Source organism: Eulemur rufifrons, chromosome 18, assembly GCF_041146395.1.
Source record: "Eulemur rufifrons isolate Redbay chromosome 18, OSU_ERuf_1, whole genome shotgun sequence".
Lineage (NCBI taxonomy): Eukaryota > Metazoa > Chordata > Mammalia > Primates > Lemuridae > Eulemur > Eulemur rufifrons.
In genome coordinates, this window is record NC_091000.1 from 67,494,264 (window position 1) to 67,506,303 (window position 12,040).

General features: G+C 40.8%; 1 protein-coding gene across 1 annotated transcript; it reads left to right on the forward strand.

Moving 5' to 3' along the window:
* The first annotated feature begins 2,931 nt into the window (after positions 1-2,931).
* FAM217A (family with sequence similarity 217 member A) lies at positions 2,932-11,329 on the forward strand. Its single transcript, XM_069493513.1, has 7 exons — positions 2,932-3,228; positions 4,278-4,374; positions 6,048-6,132; positions 6,256-6,269; positions 7,101-7,175; positions 7,263-7,330; positions 9,798-11,329. Exons 2-7 carry the CDS (start codon positions 4,312-4,314, stop codon positions 11,008-11,010), a joined length of 1,518 nt encoding a protein of 505 aa, XP_069349614.1. The 5' UTR covers positions 2,932-3,228; positions 4,278-4,311; the 3' UTR covers positions 11,011-11,329.
* Positions 11,330-12,040: the final 711 nt, after the last annotated feature.

A 12,040-nucleotide genomic window follows, 5' to 3' on the forward strand; every position in this document is an offset into this window, starting at 1 on the left:
TATGTAAAACTAAGGGGTTGGCTTTTACAAAGAATTTCGGTAGTAATTCCTAGAATTGGGTTCCCTTCCATTTTCATACTTTATATGGTTGTCTCAGAAGTGTCATGGTGATTTCAAGGGCAGAGAAATTTAAAAACTGCAATGAAAATAATATTGTAATTAGCCAAAGTTCATGTGAGGTGACAGAGCTGACAGGCCGGCTGAAGCTGGTTCTTGCCTGTGGTTATCAGCCCGTCCTAGTTAGCTTCTGCTGGAGGGCTGCTTACCACCCGCACCCGCTCTGAAAGCCCCTGCATCTGGCCTCAGCCCTGTCTCCTAGTCTCCTACTCTAACAACAGCTTGATACAAGTATACAATGATCGAACCAGGGTAACTGGGATATCCATCACCTCAAACATTTATCATTTGTTTGTTTTAGGAACATTCCAATTCTAGTCTTCTAGTTATTTTGAAACACTTAATAAATTATTAACTGTAATTGCTCTATTGTGCTAGTGAACACTAGATATTATTCCTTCTATCTATCTGTATGTTTGTACCCATTGATCATCTCCTCTTTATCACCCCCTCTCCCCTACCTTTCCCAGCCTCTGGTAACCATCATTCTACTCTCTGTCTCCATGAGATCAATTTTTTTAGCTCCCACATATGAGTGAGAACATTCAGTGTTTGTCTTTCTGTTTCTGTCTTATTTCACTTAACATAATGTTCTCCAGTGCCATCCACGTTGTTTCAAATGACAGGATTCCATTCTTTTTTTAGGAGAATAATATTCCATTGTGTGCATATACCACATATTCTTTATGCATTCATCCATTGATGGACACTTAGGTTGATTCCATATCTTGGCTATTAGGAATAGGGCTGCAAGGAACATGGGTGTGCAGGTATCTCTTCCATATACTCATTTCCTTTTGGATAAATACCTAGTAGAGGATTCCCGGATCATATGGTAGTTCCATTTTTAGTTTCCTTCATACTGTTTTCCATAGTGGCTGTACTAATTCACATTCCCGCCAGCGGTATGTAAGCATTCCCCTTTCTCCACTTCCTCACCAGCATTTGTTATTAATATTTCCTGTATTTTTGATAATAGCCATTTTAACTGGAGTGACCAGCACAATTTTAAAGTGATGGGGATACAGTAACAAATTGGACAGGCAAGGCCCCAGTCCCATGGAGTTTTACATTCTACTGGGGAGAGACAGACAAGGAAAAAGCAGACAAGTAAGCAGGATTAACAAACAAGATTAGCCGGGCGCGGTGGCTCACGCCTGTAATCCTAGCACTCTGGGAGGCCGAGGCGGGTGGATTGCTCAAGGTCAGGAGTTCGAGACCAGCCTGAGCGAGACCCCGTCTCTACTAAAAATAGAAAGACATTATATGGACACCTAAAAATCTATATAGAAAAAATTAGCCGGGCATAGTGGCGCATGCCTGTAGTCCCAGCTACTCAGGAGGCTGAGGCAGTAGGATCGCTTAAGCCCAGGAGTTTGAGGTTGCTGTGAGCTAAGCTGACGCCACGGCACTCACTCTAGCCTGGGCAACAAAGTGAGACTCTGTCTCAACAAAAAAAAAACAAAAAAAAAACAAAAAAAAACAAACAAGATTGTGAAGAGTGAAAAGAAGAACACAGACAGGGTGTCATGAACTAGAGTAGGGTGTGTGGGAAAGACTTCTGTAAAGGGAAGGCCTCTCTGAGGCAAAAGGAAAGTGCAGAGGAAGGAGACAGGAGCAGGGTGTCAGGTATCTGAGAACCCGTTGAAATTGTGTTCGACAGTTGGTAGACATGCGGGAAGATTCTCAAAGGGACATGGGATCCCCTCCCCCAGATGTTAAGAACCTGTGTATTTAGATGCTTATTGAAATGTTGTGGGGTTTGAATCTAGAGATCTAGAGCTGGGTGTTCAACCTGACAGAACATAAGAGCATCGTCAGCAAATGATTGCAAAAATTTCTTCCTTAATGTCAATGCTTTATTAGAAAAAACATAACTGGCAATTTCAGTATTCATATACCGTACTTACATATATAATTAGTTTTGATTTATTTTAAGTTTTCCTCTACATCAAACTGATGTGGAAGGGGGAGCTATATAGAGAGGCATAGAGATACTCTTCCCCTTCCCCTCCACTTACTTCATGGAGCGGCAATAAGAGATATCCATTTGGAGGTACAGAATGGGGCTCCTCTGATACAAACGTATTCCAGACAGAAAAAAATTTTTTGTTCTTCCCATTGTAAGACCAATGACTGACCTGAAACTGATCAGAGATAGGGATTGCTTTCAGCAGGGATATCTTTCTTCTTCCATTTTCATTATTTAATACATTATAAGTATAGTTATACCTTTGCGTATACCCACGCGTATATCTACGTGGTTACTTTAGTCTGGAGAAGGACGGGCAAACCTCCCGGCTGGATTTGAACAGGCAACGGAGAGGAGGCCCATGGGCCAGGCCCTAAGTGCCAAGGCCTACTGGCCGCCTCGCGGAGCCCGCAGCCCGGCGAGGCCCAGGGAAGGGGCGGGAAGGCCCTGAAAGGTCCAAGAAAGTCGGGGAGGCCTCAGAGAAGGCCCCGGAAGGCCAAGGAAGCCCGAGGAGGCCCGGGAAGACTCCGGAAGGCCCGGGAGGCTCAGGCCTTTGCGCGGGCGGCTGGCGGCGCCGCTCCAGCCCAGCCGCGATGGCCGAGTGGCTGGGGCAGCCCCTGAGGGGGCCCTACGGGGCGCAGGGGCAGGACCCGAGGTTGGGCGCCCTTCCTCCGCAGCGTCGTGCGCCCTGTGGGCCCGGCGGCCGGGTGCCCCCCGAGCGGCTCCCAGTCTGGGCGGCCGCCGACGGCCCCTCGGCCCCCGAATACCGGTGGACCTGGTGGAACGCGGGGCCGCCGCGGGCGCCCCCTCCCGCTGCTGGTTGCCCGGCGACCCGGCCGCTCGGGAGGCCCGTGGAGCGGCAGCCCCGGCCTAGGCTGGCCTCGCTGGGCCCGGCCTGGGCCCCGGGCCGGATCCCGGCTCCGGCGCCCGCCCGTGGGCCTCGCAGGCCCTTCACGGCCGAGGGCGCGGCGCTCGTGGCCGGCCGCCGCTCGCTGCCCTCTTTGTCCTCCCGCTGCAGGAAGGCCGAGTCGGAGGGGGCGCCCGCCAAGCCGTTCGCCCGGCGCGCGGAGGGGCCCCGGCCTCGGGGCGGCAGCGCCCTCGGAGAGGACGCCGGGGAGGACACGTGGGCCTGCGGCGCCGTGGGGTAAGAGCCCGACCCCGGCATGCGCGAGCCCCACCTGCAGCCCTGGGCCTGGGCTGCCACCGCCCCCACCCGAGGCCGCACATTCCACTAGGGAAAGGGGCCCACTCTCATGGGGGCCCGCGCCACCCTCCACACGGCCGCCCCCACCTCTCCAGCCCCTGAACCGCCTTTCCCTGGACTCGCACGCACCAAGGCCTCCTTGTTTCCAGACCCCTGTTCCAGGCTCCGGGTGCCCTCCTCCGTGGCACACACCTGGGTGGCCCCAGGCAGCGCCACCTAACCGGCAACCTCCTTCCTCCTACATTCACACCCAGTGCCCTGCATACACGCAGCAGGTGGATCAATACCTGAACTATATGTATTTCCTCTTTCTTCAGAGTACATCTTTCTCTCCAGGACACAATAAATTGTAAATGATTAGCGAATACACTGATTACTGCGGTGGCTTTAATTTGTGATTCTTTCCAGATAGCCATGCCTCAATCCCGTGATTGCTTTACTACTACCATCCTGTAATTCTCTAACACTTTTACCTTAAATGGTAGTGGGTGTTATAGGCACCATGATAGTTTGGTGTGGAAAACACAGTTCGGTCCTGTGGGCCTCTTGGCGTCTCTGTAACGTGCCTGTGGTGCCGGCTGTGCCAGTATGTAAGGTTAACCCTGCTTTCACACGGACCACTTGTTTTGAATGATTAAAACGATTCATGGCCCTGTTTTGTAAGTTCTAGATAATTCACCATATTTTTTCCTACTGTGAATTTCATTCTCTTATCTGTTACCTCCTTTCTCACCTCTGACCTTAATTTCCTAATCTCCTGTCAGTTACATCTTCCAGCTTGCTTTTGTCCCTGTCCTTTTTTGGTCTGGCTCACTGCTTGCTTCTGGTTGATTTCTTGTCGTCACCCACCCTGCCCTCACAGTTGCTCTTCAGTTTTCTAAGCATTGTCTTAACCTCCCTTAGCTGGGGAGTCAAAGCTCAGGCTTTCTTTTTCGTAAATGTTGACCCTTACCCATAAATGTGCCTGTCCCGCAACCTGTATAGGATTTTAAGGAAACAGAGAACCAGCTACAACAAAATGGGGAGAAGACGTGGTGAGAACTGTGGCACCAACCTGCGTGTGTCAAACATCCCTCATGAGGTACGGCTGATGCGGTTGAACTTGAACATTCGGGTGGCAGCTCCCGTTGCTGGGACATAACTCCCGTCGAGTCTTACTGTAGTGATACCCTTCCTGCTTTTGCTTTGTGAGCAGTTTGTCCTGAGTTTTCCTCTTGGCACATTTGGAATAGCAAATAGAAAATTTTTATTTCTTTTAATAAGGGGAAAGTTAGCCAGCTTTTCTGAAAATCTCAAAACATTTCTAGTTGCAAATGGATTTTGTTAGAGATGCTACCTTGTTATCGATCGGGCAGTGCTTTTTTATTTTCTCACACATACTTTATGACAAATATTGGTAAGGTGGGATATCAGAAAGTATAATCAAGTCCCAACTGTTAAGAAATTTGCTAACTAGCGGACCAAACTTCCTTACCAGGTGACAAATTTGGTTCTTTTAATTTTATTGCATGACCTTGACAGGACAGTTTTCATCAACTTTCCTTTACCATTTTAATATAAGGATGTTTCTTTCACATGTGCATTTAGCACATTAATGTAACAGGCTTACATAGCTGAAAGAAGCTTGAGAATCCACTGGGGAGGTTTAAAAAATAAAAATCACTGGGACTTATCCTCATCCTACTGAATCAGAATCTTTAGTATTTTTTTTGCAACTATTATTTTTAAAAAGTTCCCCAGGTGATTCTTATGTAGAAGCTAGACCTCATATATATTATCCCAAAGAGTAGAGAATCAATTTTATTAATTTTATTTTTCAAAAGCCTCCAAAAAGGATGATCTGCAGCCTCTCTTCTGATGTTCAGCTACCCTTACTATCAGGAGATACCTCTTTGTGGGTAAATTAAATCCTCATGCAGTATGAGTGCAGAGATGATACCTAGTAATACCTAGCGTTTCATTTGCTTAGAGTTTAATTTACAAAGGCTTGAGTTCACACTATGTGGGTGAAAAGATAACAATTTACAAAAGCTTTTCTTATTTGAGATAGAAAACTGAGTTCATTCTTAAAAAATTACTTTCATATAAACTAATCACCTCTTCACTTTCCATTTTCCAGAAAAAATCATTATAATCCTCCCCTATATACACCCTATATTTTCCTCCCATAGCATTCTGCACAATGTCTGGAACATAAATACTCAGTAGAAATTAGTACCTTTCCCTTTTCATTAATTTTTTGGCTTTCTTTTGAATACTTCCTGAGTGTTTCTCATCGTCTGGAATCCAGAATGAGTAGTGGGCTGGTTAGTGTGGAATATAATGTGGAGGTTAGAGGTTTTGTATGGGTGATGGAATGATTTTGTAGGCTATCAGATCTGGTGCTCAGATACAGAAAATTAGGTGAATGTGCCATTGTGTACCAGGGACACACTGAATAGGACATTTTAGTACATTTTTAAAATCAATTTTAAAAATGTCATTATTTTTGACAAAATGAGAATGAAATCACAAATTATTATAAAAACCTTTCTATTTTTTGAATAATAGATGTTATCAAGTTGATAATGGTTTGATAAGAAAAAATTATATTCCCCTTAAAGATGCTGATTGTATCCTTATAATGAGGGAGCCGGGGGGCCATGAAGCTTTGTGCCTTTTATTGTATTTTACCCAAAGAACATGTAAAATTATGTACTTGAGCTTTTTAAATTTTCTTAATGTTAAGTTTATCTAAAACAAATATTGTTTTAGAACTTATCTCACTGGAATTTGGATTCAGAAGTACCTGTTCCTGAAAATAAAAATCTCCCACCTGGATGGAATAGTGGAGCAGGTGGTAAGAAACCCTAGATGTGTATGTTTGTGCTGGAATAATCACTCATATTAAAGGGGGCTTGTTTTGAAATAACCAGCTCTATGTAACTATTAATTGTCATTTTTTTCATACATGTTCTTTCAGGCAAAATTAACAAGGTAAGGATAAATGTTTGGTTTTAAATTATTCACAAAACATATTGTTTTAAAAGTATATGTATGTACTTTTAAAAAGTTTTCTTCCTCAAAGTTAAACTTTCTTTTCTTTTCTTTTTTCTTTTTTTTTTCTTTTTTATTAAAATAGAGACGAGGTCTTGCTCTTGCTCAGGCTGGTCTCGAACTTCTGAGCTCAAGAGACCCTCCCGCCTCAGCCTCCCAGAGTGCTAGGATTACAGGCGTGAGCCACCACATCCGGCCTAAAGTTAAACTTTAAATTTCATTTCTGTAGAGTTTTCAAACAAATCAAAGCCTTTACTATTTTACAGGGCTACAAATTGGTCATTGAATTAATATTTTGTTATATTAAGTTTTTTCAATATAACAATACTATAAATGGAAATTAACACTGTAGTGAATATAGTGTTTTTTAGTCATGGCCAAAGGGGAAGTAGTCTCAACCCTCAGGATGTCTTGAAGCAGTTGAAATGGTCAATATCTTGCTCTGAAGTAGTGGAAAATTAATCTTCTTCCTTATCCTTTTTGATCAAAATATAAAACACTTACCTGTAAAATAAAAACAATCTTAATGATATTCAAGGCTCATTAATACACTGTTTCGTTAGTATTTATCATAGATTATATTAGAGTATACTAATTTCTGCTGAAATCAGTAAAAACAAATGATTTCTATATGTATGAAGGGAATATCATTGGACTTTGTATTCTTTAGTTAGAACAAAAACTATACATTCTTTGAGAATAGGGAACAGAAATATATTGTGTTTAAAAAGGAAAAAAAAATATGTTTAAAAGTCTTCTGCTGCTTTATAGAACCATTTGGAAATTCCAGTAGAGCAGCTGATGCTAGAACTTAATCTGTCAGAGCATGCTCACGAAAGAACACAGGTAGGATTTTATTCATCATACTCATGAAATATTATTTTTAAAATATTTATGCAGCTACTAAAATATCCATGATTTTTCTATTCTCAGAATAGTAAACAAGGGATATTTCAGTTATGGAGTTATCCTCTTAATGAAGGAAGTACTATGGAGAACAAGTAAGAGAATATTTATTCTTATAAAGCCCTAGATTACTGAAATAAATTTAAATACAGATAAGTTAACTATTCAAAACACAAGGATACAAAAAAGCAGAAGAAAAAAATATTGTGTGAGAATAATGGGATACTATAGAAATTCACCCTAAAATAGGGAGTGGCTGCAGACGCAAGATAATCAGAATGCGTAAGAGATGGGAGTTTCCGGTGCCCTCACAGTGAAGGTTTAGGTGGTAGAGTTTGGAGTCACTGAAGGGAAAAGGAACCGTAACAGGCAAGTACTCTTCCATATGCCAGGAACTGTTTAAATTCCTTATGTGTATGAATTCACTTAACTCTCACACCATCTTATAAAGTAGGTGCTGTTATCATCATCCTGTTTTACAGATGAGGACATTGAAGCATGGCGGCAAGTCAAGTAACTTTCCCAAAGTCACAACACTAACAAATGGTAGAACCGAGATTCGAAAGCTTGGTCCATGCCCATAGCCACTACAGGCCTTTCCTGGGTTTGAATTCTTATTTTTGGGTTCTTAAACTTCAATGTACATTAGAACCAGCTAGAATGCTTCTTAACAATGCAGTTTGCTAGTATTTAGAAATTGACATTTATTAAACACTGCTTTGTGTTACTTTTACATAGTGTCTTAGTTCATAGATCCTGAGTTCCATGCCTCTTTTTTATCCGGTTTTAGCAATAGAGTTCACTTGATAGCAGCTATCTCCTAGCCAGAGGATTTTTCCTCCGTGAGGCCCAGGGTAAACCTCACCTTATGTTAAAATTCAAGGGAGAAATCAAAAAATGCTAAAGGAAATTGTGGTAACTAATGTCCTAAGGGAATGTTGGTGCTGATAGGGACAGGAAAGGCTATTTCTTTGCGACGGAACTCAGATGGGAACAAGGATTTCAAGGTAGGAGCTTAAATGAAGTGAATTAAATTTCATCATAGTAGCAGAGGAACAAATATAAATTGATGCAGCAGAATGCAGTGGTTAGGATCACAGGCATGGGATTCCACCACTTGGGTTCAAATCCCAGCTTCACCACTTGATAGATGTGTGAACTTCACCACTGTATACCTCAGTTTCCTTATCTGTAAAAGGTGAAACATAAAAGTGCCTATCTCATGAGGGTGTTGTGAGGACTAAACAGAACAATGTGTGTGAGAGGTATTTGCAATTAACATTGGGTAGGCTTAATAATGTTGCAGAGATGGAAGTTTGGAATCAATGAAATATTTTATTAAGATTTTTCTCAGCTGGGTGCAGTGGTGCACACTTGTAATCGCAGCAATTCAGGAAGCTAAGGAGGGAAGATCACTTGAGGCCAGGAGTTCAAGACCAGCCTGGGAAACATAGTGAGTCCCCATCTCTAAAAAAATGAAAAAAAAGTAGCCAGGCATGGTGGCATGTGCCTGTAGGCCCAGTTACTTGGGAGGCTGAGATGGGAGGATTTCTTGAGCCCAGGGTTTTGAGGTTTCAGTGAGCTATGATCATGCCACTGTACTCCAGCCTGGGTGACAGAGGGAGATCCCATCGTCTCTTAAAAAATTTTTTTTTCTCCTCAATATATAATCAACAAATAAAAAGAATAAAAATAACTTTCATTTAATGTTTAACATTTTGCAAAGTACATGCATATAAATTGTCTTGCTTCTCAGACCACCTCTTTTTCTATAGAAATGAACGTATTTTGCAAAACCCTTCTAGATTACTTTATCTTTAATGTCAAGTGGCTTCTTAAAAGAAACAAGAAGATATGGAGACTATATGTCAAGTAATGCATGAATTTTTTCAATGTCAGTATTTCAAGTAATCTTAAAAAAATACAGAAACTCGGTATTTTGTGGCCTGATATTTTTGCAGTTTCATTTTAATATAATATCTAGAAGTATAACTCCTAAAATAGAAGAGGACCATTAGATGAACATTACTAGGGACTATGTGATAATTTTTGTTTGGTAGATGTTGTTTGCTTCCTTTTTGTGTTAGTTAAAAATCACAATGGCTAACACAGAAGGCTGTGATAAGTAACTTAAGTACATTCTTTAAAAGTTCCATTTTATCTAATTCTTGGTTAATAAACATTTCACTATAACTTGAGTTTGAGTTAGATATCCTCATTTTCAGACTTCATAATTGCATGTATGGTATGGGCAAATGGATAACAGCCATTTTAACCCAGTGTCTGTTGATAGCCACAGTTAGCCAGTTTAGGTATCATAATCTAGTCACCTGTGCTTGCACAAAGGGATGCCCAGTTAATATTTGAATCTCTACTTTACAAAATTTATATAGTTGTGTATAATTAGAGCATATTTGGAAATTAACATTTCTGTTAGATAGCTATACATATGCCATTGGGAAGTAAACATGAACTGATCTTTGATAAAGGTTAATCATATCATTTTAATAGCATTTAAATTCTAGTCAATAAACCATTCATTAATTAAATTATTTTTTAAAGGGAATTCAAAAAATCTTCAGTGGAAACTGGCTTTAATGTAACCAGCAATCCTATAAGGCTCTTCACTCTGAACCACTCACTGACAAGTGCTTCAGCTGATAAGCAAGTTTGTCTTGACCCTGGACTGCCAATGCCATTAGGTCTCTGCTGGCCCTATGCTGATGGAGACTTCTTTAAGGACAGAAATGAGCTTCGGATTAATTCATGTTCAACTATAGAAAACAACAGTGGTGAAACTTTATCTGCTTCAAATTGGAATTTGAAATATGGAAACAGTAGTGTGGAAGAAAATTTAACAGATGAAAGTGATTTATCAGAAAATGAGAAAGCAAATGATAGTTTACTTAGCTATTTTAAAGGGATGGACCTGAACTTAAAGCCAGAAAAAATAGAAAACGTTGAAGAACCTTTCACTGAGGAACCAAATGAAGTATTTCCATATCCTGATTTTCTCCCTCCTCCTTTCGATGCTCTGGACTTGCACAAATTAGCCCTCTCAAAATCTGAAAATTGGAAAGCGACAGTGGACCCTCCAGAAAGCTCTATTGAACACTTGATAACTCGTTTACTGGAACTGGAAAGATTACAACATACGACTATACAAAAAGAAAGGCCAAGACTACAAACTGCTTTCTGCACTCCAGCAGTTACTGAACGACCCTCTTCCTCCAAAGCTATACCAAAAGTGAGACAGCCAAAACTTGCTGACTCTTTGAGTCTTCAGATGTCTTGTGTAGATAAAAGTCGAGAAAAAAGAAAAAGCAATTCTGGTTCTTGCAAGCTTGAACAAAATGCTTCAAAATGGAATTGGAGCAATGCTGGCAAATGTAAATGGAATTCTAGACCACCATCTCTAAAAAGTTCATCCTCAACAAAACAATTGATTACAACTTATGATTTTAAGAATCCCAAAAGTTCCATTTTAAATCCATGCCAAGAACTCTCATCCAAGCCTACTACTGCCCAAACAACTCAATCACTGGTTAAAATGGTCTCAACAAGGTGTCTGCCACCAAGGTCTCCAATACCGGTTTCACCGATACCTCTATCTTTTCCCGACAATCAGAAAGAAGAAATTAAGGCACCAAGGAGCAAAAAGAAACTCTACCGAAAAAATATAGTGTTGAATAGACCATTCTATATTCAGAAGCTAAACTGTTTGTCACCTTCGTTTATTGCTAAGGATAAATGCTCACCCATTGACCAAAAATAACTTCTTTCATACATTTCAATGTGAGCAAATCTATTTGAAGAAGCCCAGCTAAGATATGGTTCATTATTCCAAGATACAGGTATTAAAGAAATCCCCCCAAAAATCACACAAAACAATTGCTTGGTGTGATATGGAGTGGAACTTGTGAAAATCACTGCTGAGATGTCCGTCTATAAATCCAAGGACTTCTATACTGACATATTTGACAATCTTTTGCATGTCGTTTCAAAGAAATGTTTTACTTAGTAAACTGTTCAAAAGATTGTTCTTTTATAGTGATTATTTCCAGTATAATTCCATCAATAAATGGTATAATGGATTTATTGCTGCTGTAGTTATTCTTTTACTGTGCTCTATTATATAGTCTTAAGAGTTGCAGTTATCTATATCATGATTTTTAAGTCCTTCCCTCTCTGACACCTTTTTTCCTCTCCCTCCCTATCTCCACAAATCTATCATTTTGACCTATCCTTGGGCCATTAGCTTAGCACTTAAAAGCTAAAGAAGTTGTTCTGTTAAATTAACATATGAGATCCTCTCCTCCCAAATCCTTAGAAACTTTCCATTTCCCAGGCCTTTCTTTGTCATATATATGAAAGAAAGATCAGTTCTCTTTGGGGCCCAACTATAGGTATGGGCTTGAAATAATCCTCATCCTCTTCCACTCAGACCCAATAGTTGTAAAGTATTAAAGGAAAAATCACATGAGGTCATTGTCCACAGAGCAGCCAAAATCTCATGTTACTGGAACTTTTTTCTAAGGCTCTGCATTGCTTAAAGTCTTAACCCTGGTTAGTTGAAACTCTAATAGCTAAAGCTTAACTTGTTAACAGGTGAAAAAGGGAAACTACCTGTTGACAAACTTTACTGCACCTAAAAATCAGAGAAATAAACAAGAGTCCTGGCTGCAGGCCTACTGAAACAGGATCTTTGGGAGGGGCACACACAGACACACATTATAAACAAACATGCCAGGTGATTTTAATGCAGAGTGGTTTTTGGATCCCAATTCAAAAAGTGTAAAGGAAAG

Excerpts from the sequence above, each read along its gene's own strand:
- FAM217A (XM_069493513.1), top strand. The coding sequence starts at position 4,312 with ATGGGGAGAAGACGTGGTGAGAACTGTGGCACCAACCTGCGTGTGTCA. Across the intron at positions 4,375-6,047 it reads TGTCAAACATCCCTCATGAG|AACTTATCTCACTGGAATTT; the intron begins GTACGGCTGATG and ends ATATTGTTTTAG. Across the intron at positions 7,331-9,797 it reads GGAAGTACTATGGAGAACAA|GGAATTCAAAAAATCTTCAG; the intron begins GTAAGAGAATAT and ends TATTTTTTAAAG.